Here is a 19,140-nt window from a genome sequence, read left to right as displayed (position 1 = left end):
TTCTATTGTGCGATCACTACCAAACATGGCTTTTCGAAGTAGCCCTGTTGCACGAAAAGGCTTGCAGAGCCTTTTGCAAAAGCGAGCCGACGATGTCGTGTTTACCACCGCGCTGCGAACGCCCATCGCACGTATGAAGAAGGGCTTCAAAGATGCTTACCCCGAAGAGCTCCTCGCACACGTGCTGCAACGCACCCGTGAAAGGCTCGAATCTCGCGGCGTTGACAAGAATATCATCGAAGACATTTGCACGGGCACCGTCTTGATGGAGCTCGGTGGAGCCAAGTCGGGACGTATGGCAGCACTTCACGCCGGTATGCCCATCACTTCGGCTTACAAGACAGTCAACCGACAATGCGCTAGTTCGCTGCAGAGCATCACTGACATCGCCAACGCCATCCGAGCTGGAGAAATCCAGTGTGGTATTGCGGCAGGTGTTGAGTCGATGACGCGCAATTACGGCTCGCGAGCTATCCCGGTCGATCTGAGCCCGTGGCTCAAGGAGTCTGAGTCCGTCGACGCGCGCGACTGCATCTTGCCAATGGGCGAGACTTCGGAACGAGTGGCGGAACAATGGAACATCAGCCGTGAGCGACAAGACCAGTTCGCTGCCGAGTCGCACCGCAAAGCCGATGCTGCCCAGCAGGATGGACGCCTCGCATCCGAGATCGAACCCATCGAGGTGCGCTGGATAGACACAGAGACGGGCAAGGAGGGCAAGAAGCTGATCAGCCAGGATGAAGGCATCCGCCCAGGTACCACGTTGGAATCGCTTGGCAAGCTCAAGCCTTTTATGCGCGCTGATGGTAGGAGCACCGCCGGCAACTCGTCGCAAGTGAGCGACGGAGCCGTTGCGCTCACAATGGCTCGACGAGATGTAGCCGAAGCGGCGGGGATGGAGATCTTGGGCCGTTGGGTAGGCACTGCTACCAAGGGCGTCAAGCCAGATGTGATGGGTATTGGGCCCGCCGAGGCTGTGCCCAAACTGCTCGAACGCTTCCAGCTCAAGACGGACGACGTGGATCTCTGGGAGCTCAACGAGGCGTTTGCATCTCAGTCGTTGATGGTGATGGACACGCTCAAGCTGGATGCTGCTAAGGTGAACCCGAAGGGTGGCGCGATTGCGTTGGGTCACCCGTTGGGCGCCTCGGGAGGACGATTGGTGACGAGTTTGCTTGCCGAGCTGCGCAGGACGGGTCAACAGGTGGGTGTAGCTACGCTCTGCTGTGGTACTGGCTACGGTAAGGCATCGCTCGTCATTGCCGAGTAGATGGTCCCACCTACATAACAGCTATGTTCAATGCAGTCCATGTATATCTGTGAATGTATGCTTATCTTCACTCCGATTTTGCAAGGACGACTCGGCGGATCGAGAAATAAGATCGGCGATTCGATAAAATAGATGGCAAACTTATGTGGCTCTTGCTCTTGCCCTGACTGCGAATCTGGTATCACAATTGTCGCTGTTGTTGTCGAAGCTGGGTTGCACCAGCAGCAACACCTGTTTGCCTGACCTGTTTCTTGACCTTGGGCTCACTCTGCTATGTACATAACCAATTCAACCGGCCCTGGCTATGAAAGTGTGGCTTGATTACGTGGTCTTATCGCGTGCTGTGCTGAAGTCGCGTGCGTGAATGTGGTGGCGCAGTTCAGCGTCATGGAAGTGGTCATGCCGTTCCAAAGATGGAAAGGTGGTGGGGGAGACATCGAGGAGGGCGGTGGGTGAATGATTGCTTATCGTCGGCATTTGAGTTCCGTGCGATGTGTGTGCGGGAAGGGCGATGCGATAGGCAAGTGCACACCCGACACCTGCAGTTTAAGTCACAGGTGTTGCTGCAGGGTCACGAACACACGCCTCTATTGATGGTCCGAGCCGAAAAGATGCAGATGCACGCAGGCATGAAAAAGGCAGAGCGATACAGACCTGCCGGAGGTTGAGGTTCGGAGTTGGCCGAAGCCACTGCCGTGCGGGGGCCAGCAATCAACGTTGGCAAAGATAGCGAACAACACCCGGATCTCATTGCTTATCAAGGTGCAGGAAACAAGAGCAGGCGAGCAGAAACGAGCAAACTGTGGGGCGCCATGTGGGAAGAGCAAGCGGTCGTGTGATGCCAAGCACACGACATGCTATTTCTGCCGAGTGTGAGGATGATGGTGCTTGTTGCCTTCCGAGCAGCCGAACGATCTGGACGAATTTGTTTGGCTTGGACACAGTGTTAGATTGATCTGTGGAAGCTCGGAAGGAACAGAGGTTGCTTCTCGACGACGGGGTCCGACTTAAATGGCATGCAATTCAATCAAGAATTGATTTTTGGCCATGCTCAAGGGAACGGAGTTGGATAATCACTTTTACAGCTAAGTTTAAAACAAAAACAAGTTCGAGTTCGATCCGCTCTGCTTATCGTCGAGCATCGAAAGATGCAACACGGCTTCGAGCACTTTAGAATTGTCGGTTCAAGCGGTGGTGTTGGTCCTCCAAAATCTGAGGAGAAAAATGTGTTCTAGTTTTGATCAGAGCCTGGCATGATTGGACCAGTTCAGGTTGCGGCAAAGCAGGTCGAGCTTCGGACGGGCCAAACAAGATTGACAAATAGGCTTCTATGATTGGCGCTGGCGTCGCACACAAACGGTCCAGGCCGCAAGATTTAATTTTCTAAGGAACACAGTTTGGTCAATTGGTGCATGCTTGCATGCATCTCGAAGAACGCGTTCCGTGACAGGCTCGTCTAGGCCGCGTGACCACACAAATCCTGTCCTTCTCGATATGGGCTGTACTGCAATCGTGAATATGATGGCGAGCATAACCCAATCTCTCTTGCGAACATGTCTGTTTCCACTTCAAGAAATGATGTTTGCCTGCCAACCTTGAGTGTATCGCGTGACAATCACAGAATAAGGTGCAGTCGTCGTTAAGCTCCCTCTACCAAAGCGGCGGAAGCCTGAGCCAGTCATACCGGAGAGAAAAAGAAAAAAAAACCCCTCACTTGCGACGGATTCGTTTTCGGAAGACCCACAATCCGCCGTTAGGACCGAGAGTTGAATTATTTTTTGGCCTCCAATCATCTCGGCAGCCGAAGAAAAAAGTCCCTGAAAAATGTTGAAAATAGTAAGCGCTCTGCCCGGTTGCTCCACCACTCACAGCCACCAGACTTTTATTATATATTTGGGGGGGGGGGGGGGGTTTAACGATATGTATCGCAAGCTAACTTCGACCTTGATTTGCAAACAGTCACCACACTGTAATTGCGGCGATTGGAATATTCTACGCAAGTACCGAGCAAATTTAACTTGTCGGTCAATTGCGGGACACAGTATCTGGGCAACCACGCAATCGTGAATTGTGCTTTCTTGCACACGGTTAGACTTTTCGTTGGTTACGCCTAGAAAGCCTGGACTGATCTGACATGAGTCAGCTGGAGTTGGACATCTGTAAAAGTGTGAGAGCGCTGAAAAGGAGTGAGAAGTTTGTTGATAACATCATTAACAAGGATAATTTGATTACGGCGGTGGATTGCCCAGGTTTGGTCGGCTCGCTTGATTCGACACCTGCTTCGGAAGACGTTGCTCCTTGTAAATTAGATTTCGCTTCGTCTTCCGTCGCATCCAGCCTAGTACAAAGCTTTCCTGTTTCCGTGCGACGCAGTTTCCAAGCTTCCCAGCCTCTGAACCTGTCGGTGGCGATTCTCTGCCCAAGTGCCGGTCTGATAACCACGCCCACAGTGTCTGGTGACAACTCGGCCAGGTGTTCCTCGATGTTGCTACATACCCTCCTCTCACTCAAGCTGTTTCGTACCAGACCCGACTGGATGGCAAATGATATGCTCTCTTTCTCACGCCCCCATTCACTCTAGCGGCATATATGCTCGGTTGTTGCCCATAGAGATACGGAGGGGTCTCGAGGCGATACTTTCCTGGCTTCTCGTGAGTGCACTTGCCTTCCCACCGGTTCGGACCTGACTTTCTGTGTCGCGACCGGCTCTTGCCCCGCTCTTACCTCTGTCTGTCGCGCTGTGGTCCAATTGCTTTTCAACGTCTCATTGGCTGCCTTGCTGCTGCCTCTGCCTCTGCCTTTCTTGTTCCTGATTTCCAATTGGATACCTCCACCACTTCGAACTCCTTTGAACCTGCACTTGATTATGTTTGTGTCTGTCTTGCTCAAAGACAGGCGTGATAAGAGAATTCTGGATGTGCGGCCCTTCGTGAAATGTCCCTGAAAACCCCAGCTCGCTGTCCCTTGGATACCCTCGTTGCCACCTGTCATTTTAGCTGGCTCGATCTGTGTCCAAACCGTTCCTGACATGTTCGGCTTGATACGTTGCACATGCCGAGCCGAGTTACACCCTAGCGCGTCAGCGACAGGGAGAGCTCTTGAACGGAGCAGCGGTCGTCTTTTGCAGCCTCTCGTGGGGTCTCACAGTTTGTTGTAGGACCATGTTTGTGCTACTTGACTCTATCTGCGGTAAATTGATCTTTAACAGAATTTCTAGCACACAGCCAGCTGTCTTTGACTGTTTTTTCACCTGTCGCTTAGTTATTACTATTTTTATTTTTAATTTTATTTTTTCCTTGGTTTTGTTGATAGGCACTTTGGTTTGCGCCAAACCATACGGTGGCAGCACTCTCCATCTCGCCCTTCCTATCTAGCCAATTGTCGCTTCAGAATCCAGGGCCAGCGTCTTGTTTCCTATATCATCCGGTTGCTTGCCCTCCTGAATGCTCGCCTCCCAACCTTCATTCCCTCCTGCCCCCCCTCCGCGTCCTCCTCTTTCCTCTTCCAGCGCTTCTCACGTGTCTTGAGCTTTCAGCACTGCAGTTGGCCTCCGAGGATTGCCACTAGATACCCCTTTCTTCCTCCTGTCTCGCTCACCTCGAACGGAGCGTTTGGTTCTTGCTCAACATCATGTCGTCCGCTCCTCAGTCCGCTGCTGTGGACACGTCTCATCAACAGCTCGCCAAGGATGCCTCTATCGAGGACCCTACCGCTGCCAGCACCGGCTCCCACCACGATGTCGCCGACGATAAGGTCGCCTACTCGTCATCTGACCGTGATATCGAGAGCAGCGGCCGCCCTCCCATTGAAGCAATTGAGCCTCACCCTCAAGGTGAGCCTGGCCGCGTCAGCAAGCTTTGGCACTCGATCCGCACTCACAAGGCTACCCGCATTCTCCTGGATGTCTTCCTCATCTGCTTGATTCTTGGATGGTGGTTGCCTGGTATTATCCGTGAGGAGACTCGCCACCGATGGGTCATCACCACAATTTGGTCCTGGTTCTTCATTCTGCTTATTCTCTTCCATAACGATCGCTACCTTCCCAAGGCTCCGTTTGCACAAGCTATCGAGACTGTTTGGACCACTTGCATTTCCAAGCCTTGGAGCATGGTCCCCCACTACGGCCAGCTTGCTCTAGGATGGCTCGCTCTTCTCGCCCTCTACTTTGGTAGTGCATTCGGGATCAAGGAGGTTCCCGAGTCGCGATATGGCGACCGCGCCCGTTCGCTCTTTGGCCTTTTCCTCATCAACAGCTTCTTTTACGCCATCTCAACGCGCCGCGCTAGCATCAAACTCCAGCCCGTTATGACCGGACTTGGTTTGCAAATGATCATTGGTCTCCTGGTATTCAAGACGGGTGCTTTCTATAGCGTAGCCCAGTGGCTCGCTTTCGCTGCTGCCGACTTGCTCGCTCAGGGTCAGATCGGCGGCGCCGCCTTCTTCTGGGGCAGCCTTGCTGGCCAACACTACTTTTTCATCGACACGCTCTCGTCGATCATCTTCTTCGTTGCCCTCGTTGTGCTCCTCTCGTACCTTGGTGTCATGTCGTGGGCCATCCGCAAGTTTGCCTGGTTCTTCTTCAAGCTTATGGCCATCTCCGGTGCCGAGGCTGTCGTCGCTGCCGCTTCGCCTTTCATCGGTCAGGGCGAGAACGCTGTGCTGGTGCAGAGCTTCCTCGATCTCATGACCAACGCCGAGCTCTTCCAGGTGCTCACCTCGGGTTTCGCTACCATTGCTGGTTCCGTCTTCCTCGCCTACGTTCAGATGGGTGTTGAGCCAACCCACCTGATCACCGCCGCCGTCATGTCGATCCCCGCTTCCATCGCTGCTGCCAAGATGGTCGTGCCTGAGACTGAGACCCCTGTCACTGCCGGCTCGATTAACATCCAGATCAACGAAAAGTCGGATGCTGTCGATGCCCTCCACGCTTTCTCCAACGGTGCTTGGCTCGGTGTTCGCGTCGCTGCTCTCATCTTCTGCAACGTGCTCTGCATTGTTTCGCTTCTCTACGCTGTCAACGGTGTCTTGACCTACATTGGCAATTTCTGGACGATTAACAAACTTACCCTCACCTTGATCCTCGGTTACATTCTCTATCCCTTCGCGTGGTGCATGGGCGCCCCCAAACACGAGCTGCTGCGCGTCGCTCAGCTGCTGGCCACTAAGATTGTCGCCAACGAGTTCGTTGCTTACTCGGATCTCGCCAAGATCAAGACCAGCGCCAACCCTCTCTCGGACCGCTCGGTTCTCATCTGCAACTTTATGCTTGCCGGTTTCGGTAACATTGGTTCGCTCGGTATCAACATTGGTGTGCTCTCTGGTCTCGCCCCGAGCCGTGGTGGTGCGATTGCCCGTCTGGCTCCGCTTTCACTGCTTACCGGTATCCTTGTCACCTGCTCGTCGGCTTGCATTGCCGGTGTTCTCGGCACCAAGTAGAATGGGCTGGCTCTCCGCAGCGTACTGAGCTCAGCCGCACCACAAACTTCTGGACGGAGGCTCGATTTTGCTCCTTCCTTGGATCCTCACTTCGCGCAAAGCTTGGAGGGTTCGCATCTGCCTTTGCAATGTTGCATTTGCTTGTACTTCTACTTCATCATGACACTTTCTCGTATTCGGATGCTTGGGTATTCAACGTTGATTTGTTATTGGCTCTTCTTCTCGTAATTTGCCTGTGTGGCGGTGGTCTTGTTTGTGCTAAGTGGAAGAGACGGTGGAAGAGACGAAGATGGTCGCTTTTCGAGACAATCAACATCATTTCTGCAAAACTGGCTTCTCTTGGGCCAGTTGGTGGAGCGCGTCCTCGCGCAACAGCAAGCCCGCATATACGCCTACAGTGGTTAAACCGACGACGAGCACCAGTGAGGGAAGGGTGATTGCCCATCTTCGGTCTGGGATCCAGGTATGAACGGGCGAGTCGTCTGGTAAGAATGGCTGTAAACGCAATCGGACGTACGTGGAAGGTGAGTGGTAATGAATACGGAATTGCAGGAGACAGAAGGAGGGGCAAGGCTTACGAGTACGATTGTCCACAGGGTATAGAGGCCGAACAGGGTCAGGGTAGAGAGCAGGATGAGACTTCCTATGGTTCGATTTGGTGTGGTCTGTCGAACACGAGTGGATGAGAAGGTGAGTACGAGCGAGAAGCGTGGAAAGAAAGCATTGGTAGTTGCGTACCTGAAGCCGAACTTGATCGTCGGATCGCGACATGCCGCTTGATTGGGTGCTACGAGCATATGCTAGCCATGCTGGCGGAGGGACGCAAGCGGACACCAGCGAACGAAGACAGAAAATGACGTGGATCGTGATCGAGGTAGGCAATGGTTTAGTCAGTTGGACCCTGCAAAGAGCGAGGGTTCGGAACTCGGATTCGGATCGAGCCACACCTCCACCAGCCTGAAGCATTCTGTGAATCCTGTTCGTTCTCGGCTCGCACCAATCTTGCACATCCCGATCCAACAACTCGTAAAGTGAGCGATCTGCAGACGTGATTGGAAGCCAGCGAGTATGCCACCCATCCCTGAAAACGGGATGTGCTACCCGCCTTCCTCGTCAGGCTATCAACCTCTCGACTTCCACGATGACGTCGAATGTTTTGACTCGGCGCAACGCCGCGTAGCTCAACGGACGTTCGCATTCTCGCCGTACCGCTCGCAAGCTAACGATGCTAGTGATCTGCTCAAGACGTTCCTCTTGGATACGCGCCGGCATGATGCACCCTCGAAGCAGCTCTACCTGCGAATCACTTGTGGCAGTGCCAAGTATGTCGACCTGCCACTACCGGCGATGGGGTTGCAGGATTCGTTGCCCTTTGCGCTCGCAGACGATGTGCCGTGCTTTCGCGGGCTTTCTGGTGCAAGCAAAATGTCGTGGGCTGGACGACTACGGGAAGTCGGGCGCAAATTTATAGGGAGGTCCGCATCGATATGTGGTGATCAGTGTGAATTGCGAACATGCGACAGTGCGGCGTTGCAAGTGTGGAATGCTTCGCAGCGTAAACCCCTGTACGCAAGCCCAGAAGAGATCGAGAGATATCACAAACGTCTGCGGACAACAAGATTACCACCCTGGACACCATTGAATGACGAATTCCTGCCTCGGCACCGCTCGAGCCAATCCTCAACAGAATTGAATCCGGAAGAGGAAGTGGATAGGGTATTCGACGCGTCTGCCTCCGTAGGCGACTTGGACCTGTCATCCGTCTTCGCGAGAACACGCGAGCGCAAGACGTCGCGCTTGATATCGTCTGGTCTGCAAGAGGCGATCGAAAGGTTTGCGGACGATCGACACTTTTCCAAGCATCTGGTCTGCAACGAGTGCGTGTGGGGCTGGGATCTCGCGCTGCTCAAAACGCGCGTGCAGGAGCTAGTGCACAGTGTCGAAGTGCAAGCAAACGGAAACGCAACATCCAGGCAGAACGAGGAATTGGCGGTCGAGATAGATGTACAAGTGATCGGACTGGACGACATACGCGAGTATCATGTGGTTTGGGCTCCTATCGCCTACGTCACCAAAACGTTGCCGACCGTATTCAACTCGAGAGCGTCTCTCCTTAGCCTAGTGATGCTGGTTATCCTCTTTACAGGTACCGCAGCGGCAGGAATCTTGACCAACACCCTCGTCTTCATTGGCGCTCTGCTTCTCCTATCCGCTTGGTCGACACTCACCTGGCTCGTCCGCACCCAAGATGCATGTATACACGATACCATCGGTACAGCATGGTGTCTCGCTCCGAGATGGGTCAAACTCCAAGATGCGGACCCGGACTGGGACCATGATCGCGCAGTGCAGAGTCTCAAAGCAGACACAGACAGTTCCGCGTTGCAAAACGTCAAGAGGGGAGTCGAGGATGCATGGTTCGTTCAGAGAGGATTGCATGCGGACGAATGGCTACAGTCGCAGCGCGAGCGGTTGGTGCACTGGGTGAAAGATCAGTAAACACATCTGGCTATGCCCAAGGATGCTACGTCTCGAACGGGCTTGTGTATGTGTACGAGGGTAAAGTACCTCGCAGTTGTAGGTTTCACTCGGCATCATCACCTAGTTGACCTCCTCTGCTCAAATGATTCCAAGCATGCTTGCGTTTCTCCTTGTCTGCTCTCGCCTGTTCTGCTGTTGCTACATCTTGATGCTCCTTCGCTTCGGGACCACTCCAATCCACGTACGGACTAATGACCGAGTCGTCCGGATGCGCTTTAGTCCTCGCGCCTGGCGCCATGGAAGTCATCTCATCCAAGATCCTCGCTAGACTCGGATTCACCTGCGTAGATGTATCGTCTGCCGGCATGCGCGTTGAAGACGATGGCGGAAACTGTGCCGCACTCGACAATGAAGCAATTGGACGAGGTTTGGGCTTGCCAAACCGTTCTGGAGGCCAAACAATGTACTCGATTCTCGATGTGATCAAACCCATAGGGACCGGCCCGAACTCTCGACTGTCTCTGCTCTTGTTTCGCAATGATTCGGGCGTAAAAGTCGAGTTGACGACCCGTTCAAGGCTGCCTGGAACAATGTCGACTGCGGCATCACCTTCCACCCACACGTGGCCTGGCGGAATCTTGATGCGTGCCCACCTCCCCACTCGCCTACCACCGACATTTTGACCACCGGCTTTGCCCGCTGGAACCCAGACTCTCACCGTATCTCCTGGAAGTGCGATGACCCGTTTGGTCAACAACAGTCTCGGATCTAGCGGCGAGATCAACGTGACAATGTCACCCGCTTTCAACTGATCGAGCTGAACTTTGATCGTTCGATTCAGCAGGACCACATCCGAACGAGCTGAAGAAGCGGATGCGATTGAGTGTGGGCCATTGAAGGTGGGTGACATGGATCCACCGGTGACGTTGCCGAGGCTGTACAGGTGCGAAGTGATGAATGCGGCGACGGGTATCCAGCCTAGGGCAAAGAGTGTGCGGCCGAGCTTGGTACGTTTGTGAGGGTGCGGGTGCGATGACGGCCGGTAGTGTGCGCGTGCATTCAAGTTGACATGGTCCATGGATGCAGTAGAGGAGGAGGAAACATTGCTGCTGCTTCTCTCACTGGCAGAAGTGGTGGGTACGGAAGACGAAGATGAAAACGAAGCTGGGGAACGGCCGATGATGGTGCTGGAGCTGCTGGAAGACAGCCGATGGTTCGCGGTAAGCGAGCCACGAGCGATGGCTGTCCGCACAGATGCTCCAAACCCCACCACAGAGGCGGGTCTAAGCATCGTATGCCGAACCTCGAAAGCCGAAATGACAATGGTGATGGCAAATCGACAACTCTGTCAGCGCCAGAGTCAGGAAGAATCAATCACGAATCCAATCCAAGCCGCTGGCTAACTTACCACACAAATTCGTCGCGCGTGATTCAGCTGAATCTGTGAATCACGAATCTCAAAAATCACAAGTCACAAGTCGTGAGTGTGGAGAAACTCACAACTAGACGAGCGCCCCGATTTACTCCACCACACGATCGATCTTTACCATCTAAACGACGCCTTTTACCAGCTTGCTCTACCTCCAGCAGCGACGTCTGAGCTCGTATCGATGTCCAGAAGCGTAGCACGGTCTCAAACCTCACAAAAACACAGAAGGCAGATCAAACAAACGAGAGAGCGTGAGATAACAGAAACTAGACCACGTGGTCTGCATCGACGGTTTCAATTCATCTCCTTGAGCTTGGCTTGTGTATACTCGCGAAACCTGTGATGCTCCTTCCACACGTCATCCATGGTCACCTCTGGCTCGCCTCTTGTCGCCCTGTGCGCATTTGTGTTGGCGAGCAATGCTGCATCTGCCAATTGCGGATATCGGATGAGAAACGGAAGAGTCAACACCCACGTCTTTTCCGAGTTAGGATCGCCATTGAACACGGCCAAGAATCGGATGAGGTCGATGATGACGCTGTGCGGCTCGAGCTGTGGCATTTGAATCATCTTGTCACGGATCGACGGCCACGGCATACCGTCGATCGCCGGGTCGTGCGGCGTAGATCGCTGCAGTGAGGTCGGTTTGAGACTGGGAGGAAGGTTGTAGTGGGCGTTGATTCGGTAGTTGTTCATGTGGTACGCGAGTTGGAGAAATTTGTCCGCCTTGTCGTTATTGTCGTACGCAGATTCAGCCTCGGAGCTGCCCTGAGGTGCTCCGCTTTTGCCGTTCGAGGTAAAGTCACCTTCGTCCCAGTTGTTTGGCAATCGAATGGCGGCGAGTTTCACGTGTGGATTGGTGGCTTCCTGCTGCTCGATGAATCGAATGTCTTCCTCGTCCAGCTGATAGTCGTTTGGCAGATTTAGGAACGACGTAGCACCCCGCTTGGCCCAGAGCCGATTCACCTGGGCAACACAGCGAGCATATCGGCGACGCAGAGCGCGCACATGCTCGGGCGGTAATCGGCTGCTGCTTGGAAGCATGATCGTCTTAATCCCGCCTGTCGCTCTGGATGGCATCACAAGGGTGCCACCGGAAGCTCCTCCACCAGGCGCAACTGAAGTTGCCAAATCAGCGGCTGCCGGCGTTGGAGCGAAACTGGACGTCGATGGTAGCAAGCCAGCCCCAAAGAAAAGGAAGTTGGAAGCAGGATTCGAATTGGTTACGGCGCCATCGCCGTTGCTGCTGTTGGTAGATACAAGACCGTTGAAGCTGGCTGCAGCTGCATCTGGTTGCGAAAAGAGGTTCTGATTCATGGCGGCTTGGTCGGGAAAGAGCGAGGCCAAGTTGGAGAAATTCGCATTTCCGCCTCCAAGGAGCGTCTGTGCAAACATGGAATCGACGCCGCCGGGATCCTGACGCGAGAATCCGCCCTGGGCGGGCTGCCAGAACTGGTTCGGGAGGGCATAGGGAATTTGCGATGGCTGCTGTTGTTGCTGCTGCTGCCAGGATGGATCGTCGATGCTGCTCATGTTGTGGGGAGAGGCGGTGAAGGTTGGAGCGGTTGTCACCACATTGAACACGGTGGAGGGACTGCTTTGTGCAGAGTTGGATGCGGGCTGGTTTGAAGTGGATATCGGAGCGGCTGTGGGGGGTAGGTCGTCCGTGTTGCGTTTTCGTTTGGCATCTTTAGATGCAGCGTCATCCATGGTCCTCTTCTTCTTGTCGCTGTTGTTGGCAGCGTCCGAAATAGAAGCGTTGTTGGCAGCTTTGCTGTTTGTGTCTCGAAAGTAGTTGACAAGCTTGCTTTCAGGCAAACCTTCGGCAGGGATGTTGCTCTCCTTGCGAATCTGCTTGAGCGCTTCACATTCTCCCGCTCCTGGCCAGTTGGCCCATGCTTCCGACATGACTTTTTCGCTGGATGAGTTCATGGTTGCTTCGAGCATTTCCATGGTCATGCCCGATTCGACCAGACAACCACCGATACTACGTTTTCCAATGAAATGCGCCAGATTGCCGACAATGCCACGCAGAGTGTTGTTTTCGGCGAGCAAGTGACGCAAAGCGAAACGAAGACGGTTGACCTGTGTGTCGTGATCGGAAGAGAGAAGCTCGACCCTGGCTTCGAGAGCACGTATGTACTGTTGCTTGCGCTGTCGAAATTCTCGCTGAGCGGCTCTGTTTTGCTCCTTTCTAAGTTGAGCAGCCCTGGAATCCTTGCCTTTGGTGGCAGCAGCAGAGGTGACAGTAGCTTTCTTGGACTTTGTAGTCTTGGTGTTGGCCTTCTTGGCTGCAGAATTGGTAGAGGAAACGCCTTCTGGGTCGTTGTCGTTGTCGTCGTCGTCGTCTTCATCTTCGTCGTCCGTGTTGGCAAAGCTGGCGGCGGTCATGCTGCGCGAGAGACCACTGAGGGAAGGTTGCGGACCCAACGACATGGCGATCTGAAAGCCACTTGAGATGGCACTTGGCGAGGCATCGGTCCATCGATCCATCGGCGACCCGGTGGGACCGCGATGCGCCGGCGGCATGTCTGTCGACGTCTGGGCCGGCTCTACAGATGGGTGTGGTAAGAATAAAAGCGAGAAGAGGTGAATTCACCAGCGCAATCTGTGCAACGTTGTCGATGAACCAAATTTACGACACTGTGGAAGGAGTCCTTGGTGAGAAAGGGAGGACAGACGAGGATAGACACGGTAGGCGGGTGGTGGTTGTTGATTGAAGTTTTGAGTTCCGTGTGCTTGTGGGGATGCGCGGGTTTCGACTTCATCTACGTACTGGCAGTGGCGCACGGTACACGGCACACAGCACACGGCACGCGGATGGCACTCACACTCGCAGACTTTTGGATTTTAGGTTTTGAGCGGTGTGAGTCAAGTTCGGTGGGCTCTTCTGAATTATTCAAGTCAATCGGTCTCGAATACCTTTGATGAAATCGGTGAATTCAATCAAGTTTTACGCTAAAATCTTGATTCGCGATTCGAATCACGAATCGTGAATGTAAAGTGTCTCTCTGGCGCTTCTCAGCTTTTCTCGCTCGGCTTCCGGACACTCCCCGACCCGAAACGCCGACGCATGGAAGGTGGGGCGCGTTGGCAAGAGCTTGATGCGAATCGTGAATGCGAATACAAGTCATGAATCCAGAGCCCTGCATGCCTTTGCCGCCGGTATTCGTGTTTGGAAAATCCTAGCACGGCGCGGGCAGCGTCTGGTCGAGTCTTTCGTCGTCTTCCAAAGCGAAGACCTTGACGCTTGTTTGATGAACAAACACAATCACGAAATGGACTGAGGATGTCATTCAAACCGTGAATCTTGATCAATAAGTGCGTATAGAGGTGGCATCTACTAATCGCCAATCACGAATGGATGTCCCCTTTCTCAGTCGTCAAGATAGTAGGATCACCTACGGCCAGCGAAGTCGAGAAAGTGAATCGCGATTCTAGCATAGCAAGCAGCGAGCAGCGACGAGCGTGGAATACAGAACACCCACGTGCAAGGCACGAGGCACGAGACGCGGAACACAGATTCGGAAATAAATGTTACGTCGTCAGCAGAGCACATCTGGACTCAGATTACGAATCGTGAATCACTCGTGACTCATGTCTAAAAACTCCCCAGAGTCGTGAGTGATTCGAGTCGAGTCGATTCGCGATTCACGATTCATAATCGTGAATTCGGCGATTCAAGCGTTAGCTGCACAGGCCATCTACACCCAACTCAGGATTGCAAGATTCACGATTAGTGAGGCTCCGCATCACTCCCAATTCTCGATCTCTGCGATCCGTGATTTGGACCCCGACGAACCATCCACATTCACGATTTTGGTGATTGGACTCGGGGTTATCGTTACGGGAGTTGAATCGAATTGGGCCTTTGCCTGTCCTCCTCCTTCTGCTCACATCAACCATTCATCATCAAACTCATCATTGAAATCCATCCATCCAGACAGACCATTCATTAGTGTGGCTGCTACATCCTCGTCATGCTCAAAGAGCTCACGGGTCAAGCACAGGGCTACCTGGGCAATCGCAAGCCCTTCAGCGCCGTGACCGACTGGATCGATCGTCTCTGCACGCAGCGATATGCCGAAGAAGAGTATGATGGTATCCCCGAACTGGTCGAGGCCATCAATCTCCAATCCACCGGTCCATCTGAAGCGAGTCGCGCGCTTCGAAAAAAGCTCAAGTACTCCAACGTACACGGTCAAAAGCGTGCACTCATTATCCTCAAGGCTCTCGTCGAAAATTGCGGTCAGCGCTTCCAGACAACGTTTGCCAATGATCAGCTCGTGGACCGTATCAAGATCATGTCGCAGGACCAGCTGGTGGATGCTTCTGTGCGTAGACTGCTGATGCGTGTACTACTCTCCTGGCACCAACAATTCAAGAATGATCCTTCCATGAAGATGGTCGCTGGCCTCTACGCCGCCTGTGGTGGAGGCAAGAAGTCCGAGGCGCAAAAAAAGAACGAAGCCGCCGAAGCGTACCGCAAATTGCAGGAGAAGCAACGCATCGAAGCTCAGATTCGCAGCGACCGCAAGGCCGCCGAGCAGCTTCAGAAGGAAGAAGACAAGAAGAACAAGCTGCGAAGTAAAAAGGGCGTCAAACGACCCACGTTTAACTTTGAGCAGGAAAAGCCCGCCATCTTGCAGTCGCTCGCCATCTCGCAGCAGGTGGCCACTGCGCTCGTCAACGCGCTACAGCATGTCAACCGCGAAAAGGAGAGCGTCACCCAAAACGCACGCGTGCAAGACTACCTGGTCAAGACCAAAGTGGAGCGCAAAAAAATCATTCGCTACGTGCAGCTGGTCAAGGATGAAGAGTTTCTCGGCTCGCTCATCTCTGCCAACGACCAGATCATCTTGGCGCTCGAACTGTACGATCGTCTTTCCAAACCCGTCGAGCTCGATTCAGATGACGAAGAGCCGCTGGCTGCCATCACGGGCTCGGCTCAGACTGCTGAGCAGAAAAACGCGGCACGCATCGCAGCTGACGATGCCGAGATCGAGCTGGTGCGCAAGAGAATCGCGGATGCGCGTCTCAATGCGCCCGATAGCGAGTTGGAGAAGTTGCAAACTCGTCAGAGGGTGCGCATCGAGCGTCACAATTCGCGTGTCGGAAGCATGCGCAGCTTTGATATGAGTCCACAACCTACCGGTGCTGGATCGGCTCAGCGAAGCGCAGGCGGTGGAGCGATGAACGACCTCATCGACCTCGACTTCCAGGAGGATCAGTCGGGCGGCTACCTTCACCCACAGGCGCAGCAGAGCGGCCAAACGCACACCCGACGAGCCACCATGGCAAGCGAAGCCGCCGGCAGCAGTACCCAACACGGAGCTCTCTCCGACTACAGCGACTACGAATCCGAAGACTCTGCCGACGAACACACGCATCAAGCGCCCGGTCGTGCTCGCCAGCTTGCAGCGTCGTCAGCCCGACCCGAAAGAGGCTCGTGGTCCAACCTGAACGACTCGGAAGAGGAAGAATGGCTGCGAACCACCCAAAACCACCGTCCCAACATCGGTCCCGGATTCAGCTGGAACGAGGACGAAGAAGCTGACGACGATCCGTTTGCCGATCCATTTGCCGATGCCGACAACGCCGCTGCCTCAGGAAGTGGATGGGGCATTGAGCGTCCACAGAATCAGCCACGAAAAGAGTGGGGGGTGGTCTGAGTGTTGATCCCGCACTGGGTTTGTTTGTCCCATGACCCTCTCCATCGTGAATCGAGTGCCGTTTCATGTCGCTTCATGACAAAAGACCTGCGCATATGCAGCATGTAATGTGTATTTTAAAACAATCACGAATCGTGAATCATGAAGGGAGAACCTGCGAGTCGGCAAGGCGGCTTGGCTGCAGCGTTCACGGTTGCCGTTGTGCGCAGGCGGAACATGAATTTGCTTGCTGTTTAGACGCGCTGCACGCTGGACATTCACGATTGGTTGTGCGAGATGAGTTGAAAGCTTGCATTCGTGATTCCGTGATTCTGTTGTGATTCTGTGATTTCCACGTTCGAGTCCGAGCTTTGTTTTGAATGATACAACCTGTGCGTGCAGCACTTGCCTAATCCTTTTTGACGATGCAGTTGCTACGTGCTACACAGCGTGCAGGGTCTTTTGCCAGTTGACTGTCTGTGTTGCGGAAATTGAACCTGTGAATCCAAAAGAAATCCCGGATCGTGAATCTGAGTGGTGAGTGAATCCAACACACACCGTGCTTGCATGCTCCGCCTGAATCTCACGTACTGACCACAACTAGCTGTCACAGAGCTACGTGTACCCTAGACTTGACCACGTCTCTTCGTCAAAATGAGTCCGAGGGAGCAGAGCCTTGAAGCAGGATCGAGCGCTTTGCGTCGCTCGCAGCAGCCAGCATCCTCATCATCATCATCGCCGTCATCGCCGTCATCGCACTGGACCATGTCACTTTTCGGTGGACGACAAGCGAAATCCACTTCCAACAAGTTTGGCTGGGGTCGACGCGACACCTCGTCCGCACGTCAGCAGCAAGAGCGCGAAATGCTCATCGGCAGAGACGAATTTGACGATTCTGACGCCATCTCGCTGCTGAGCAATATTGCGGATCGTGATGCTAGGCGTGGAGGCTCTGCTGGTGCGCGACGTCGTGCGCGTGCACGTGCTCGAGCGAAAGCGCAAGGCAGAATGTGTGGTACTTTCTGGTTCGATCTCGAGGATTGGGGTCGAGCCATGTCTTGTGGCCTGCTCGGAAGAGATGGAGAGAACGAGGATATTGCAGAGGCAAGGAGACAGCGCGCAGCATCGATCGGCAGCGTCATGAGTCGCGGCGCGAGGAGGAACCATACTGAATCGTCGACAGCACCATCCGTAGCTACTTCAAGACACTCTCGCTCGCTCAGCGATACGAGCACCGACAGTGCAGGCAGTCTAGCGGGCTCAGGATTTGCCGAAGTCGATGCAGATGCGGGCATGCTGGATGACGGCGAAATCGCCCGCTTCGGACAGCCAACTACGTCGGCAGCGGACACAGAAGCTAAAGCCCAAGCCCAAGCTGCTTCTGCCGCTGCGGAATCGAATACCCAAGCCCAAGCCCAAGCCCAAGCCCAAGCCCAAGCCCAAGCCCAAGCCCAAGCCCAAGCCCATGCCGATGCCGATGCCGAAGCCGAAGCTGAAACTCTAGCTCGTGCTCGCGCTAGAACGCAAGAAGCCCAGCGTCAAGCCGCCGCCGAACGTCAGCAGGCGCTTGAAGCCGAAGCTGCTCGATTGTCCATTGAAGCCGAAGCTGAAGCGCAACGTCAGAAGGATGAAGAAGCTCGTCTCGCAGCAGAAGAAGAAGCTGCCATCGCCAAAGCGCGTCGCAAAGCCCAACGCAAAGCTGCCAAAGCTGGACTGTTGCAATTGCAGCAAGAGACAAAAGCGGCGCAGAGGTGGCGCACCGAGGCTGAAGCCGAAGCCGCAGCTGGTGGCTTTGCTTTTACTGATGCTGATCGAGACGAGGTTGAGTATGGAGCGTATGCACAACATCACTCTGATTATGCAGACTTTCGCGGGGAGCAAGAGGTGCAGAGCGCAGAGTATGATCAGTATGGTGATGTCGAGCAAGTGGATAGATACTATGCGGCGACGGTCGAGGAGCGTGGAGCGGGAGGGGTGGTGCACCATCATCATTACTACCACACAACACCACCGGTGGCTGAGGAAGACGAGTTCCACTATCCGCTTCCGTCGTCAACGTACAACGATGCCGAGACAGTCAAGCACGAATCAGAGTCGTCTGCGACCGCAGCTGTAGTGGACCAAGTGTCTGAAGACGAAGCTGACATTGCTGGGCTTTCGTTTGGGCGCAAGAAGACGCGTCGTGATCAGGGCGGCAGTGCGGGCAGTCGCAGCGGTAGCGGCTTGAGACCTGCCTATACGGCGGGCGGTTCATCCTCGGGTGGCAGTGGGTCAGGGCTACGTGCAGCGCCCACCTCGGCCTCTTCATCCTCCGGCAGCCGCGCAGCGTACCGCGATCGACCTCGACGCCATGAACGTACCAACTCGACCTCCTCCTCGGGGCTCTTGTCTCACCACTCTTCCAACCCTCTTCACGCGAGAACCGCGCCATCCACTGCAGCGACGAGCATCGCATCCCCCAGCATACTGCCCAACCTGTACGAGTCGCAGCCTATCTACGCGCGCGAACCCGACGCCCACAACATCGCACATCCCCACCTCGCTGATCCCGATGTAGACACTAACGAGTTCGGCGTCATCGCCGCCACAACACACAAAGCCGGCGCAGTAAGGCTCAAGAAATCCTACAGAAATAAGAGACAGCTCCAACCAGCTCAACAGCCCACCCAGACCGACAATGAACAGTTCCAGGGCTTCCCCGGCTTCTAAGCTGTCGCTCATGTGCGATTCGTCGACGCTCTCATCTCAAACCGCACTCACATTGTCATGCCACATTCTGATCCATGTGGTCTACGCACTCCTCTGCTGTCTGTATGCACACTGGTATTTGCTTGTATACTCATCCGAAGCTCTCTCCACCTGTGTTTGTTCTT

At 54.3% G+C, this 19,140-nt stretch overlaps 10 protein-coding genes across 10 annotated transcripts; 5 read left to right on the top strand and 5 right to left on the bottom strand.

Annotated features, from left to right (window-relative positions):
- Positions 1–25: 25 nt before the first annotated feature.
- Positions 26–1,270, top strand: UMAG_01843 (putative acetyl-CoA C-acyltransferase precursor; the record flags this gene model as incomplete). Its single annotated transcript, XM_011389482.1, has 1 exon — positions 26–1,270. The coding sequence occupies one exon, from the start codon at positions 26–28 to the stop codon at positions 1,268–1,270; it is 1,245 nt and encodes a 414-aa protein (XP_011387784.1).
- A 321-nt stretch (positions 1,271–1,591) lies between these two features.
- Positions 1,592–2,021, bottom strand: UMAG_01842 (uncharacterized protein; the record flags this gene model as incomplete). The annotated part of the gene is made up of 2 exons (XM_011389481.1): positions 1,592–1,809; positions 1,925–2,021. 2 exons carry the CDS (start codon positions 2,019–2,021, stop codon positions 1,592–1,594), a joined length of 315 nt encoding a protein of 104 aa, XP_011387783.1.
- A 1,388-nt stretch (positions 2,022–3,409) lies between these two features.
- UMAG_01841 (uncharacterized protein) lies at positions 3,410–4,300 on the bottom strand (the record flags this gene model as incomplete). Its single annotated transcript, XM_011389480.1, has 2 exons — positions 3,410–3,847; positions 3,995–4,300. The coding sequence occupies 2 exons, from the start codon at positions 4,298–4,300 to the stop codon at positions 3,410–3,412; spliced, it is 744 nt and encodes a 247-aa protein (XP_011387782.1).
- Positions 4,301–4,900: 600 nt separating this feature from the next.
- Positions 4,901–6,706, top strand: UMAG_12169 (uncharacterized protein; the record flags this gene model as incomplete). Its single annotated transcript, XM_011389829.1, has 1 exon — positions 4,901–6,706. One exon carries the CDS (start codon positions 4,901–4,903, stop codon positions 6,704–6,706), a length of 1,806 nt encoding a protein of 601 aa, XP_011388131.1.
- Positions 6,707–7,021: 315 nt separating this feature from the next.
- Positions 7,022–7,477, bottom strand: UMAG_10259 (uncharacterized protein; the record flags this gene model as incomplete). The annotated part of the gene is made up of 3 exons (XM_011389654.1): positions 7,022–7,201; positions 7,285–7,371; positions 7,445–7,477. 3 exons carry the CDS (start codon positions 7,475–7,477, stop codon positions 7,022–7,024), a joined length of 300 nt encoding a protein of 99 aa, XP_011387956.1.
- Positions 7,478–7,774: 297 nt separating this feature from the next.
- Positions 7,775–9,205, top strand: UMAG_10258 (uncharacterized protein; the record flags this gene model as incomplete). The annotated part of the gene is made up of 1 exon (XM_011389653.1): positions 7,775–9,205. One exon carries the CDS (start codon positions 7,775–7,777, stop codon positions 9,203–9,205), a length of 1,431 nt encoding a protein of 476 aa, XP_011387955.1.
- Positions 9,206–9,290: 85 nt separating this feature from the next.
- On the bottom strand, positions 9,291–10,478 carry UMAG_10257 (uncharacterized protein; the record flags this gene model as incomplete). Its single annotated transcript, XM_011389652.1, has 1 exon — positions 9,291–10,478. One exon carries the CDS (start codon positions 10,476–10,478, stop codon positions 9,291–9,293), a length of 1,188 nt encoding a protein of 395 aa, XP_011387954.1.
- Positions 10,479–10,910: 432 nt separating this feature from the next.
- Positions 10,911–13,145, bottom strand: UMAG_10256 (uncharacterized protein; the record flags this gene model as incomplete). Its single annotated transcript, XM_011389651.1, has 1 exon — positions 10,911–13,145. One exon carries the CDS (start codon positions 13,143–13,145, stop codon positions 10,911–10,913), a length of 2,235 nt encoding a protein of 744 aa, XP_011387953.1.
- Positions 13,146–14,596: 1,451 nt separating this feature from the next.
- UMAG_01837 (uncharacterized protein) lies at positions 14,597–16,288 on the top strand (the record flags this gene model as incomplete). Its single annotated transcript, XM_011389479.1, has 1 exon — positions 14,597–16,288. One exon carries the CDS (start codon positions 14,597–14,599, stop codon positions 16,286–16,288), a length of 1,692 nt encoding a protein of 563 aa, XP_011387781.1.
- Positions 16,289–17,032: 744 nt separating this feature from the next.
- Positions 17,033–18,976, top strand: UMAG_10255 (uncharacterized protein; the record flags this gene model as incomplete). The annotated part of the gene is made up of 1 exon (XM_011389650.1): positions 17,033–18,976. The coding sequence occupies one exon, from the start codon at positions 17,033–17,035 to the stop codon at positions 18,974–18,976; it is 1,944 nt and encodes a 647-aa protein (XP_011387952.1).
- Between the last annotated feature and the right edge of the window lie 164 nt (positions 18,977–19,140).

This window comes from Mycosarcoma maydis, chromosome 3 (genome assembly GCF_000328475.2).
Source record: "Mycosarcoma maydis chromosome 3, whole genome shotgun sequence".
NCBI lineage: Eukaryota > Fungi > Basidiomycota > Ustilaginomycetes > Ustilaginales > Mycosarcoma > Mycosarcoma maydis.
Note: the sequence above shows the minus strand (reverse complement) of the source record. Positions and strands in the feature narration are given on the sequence as shown.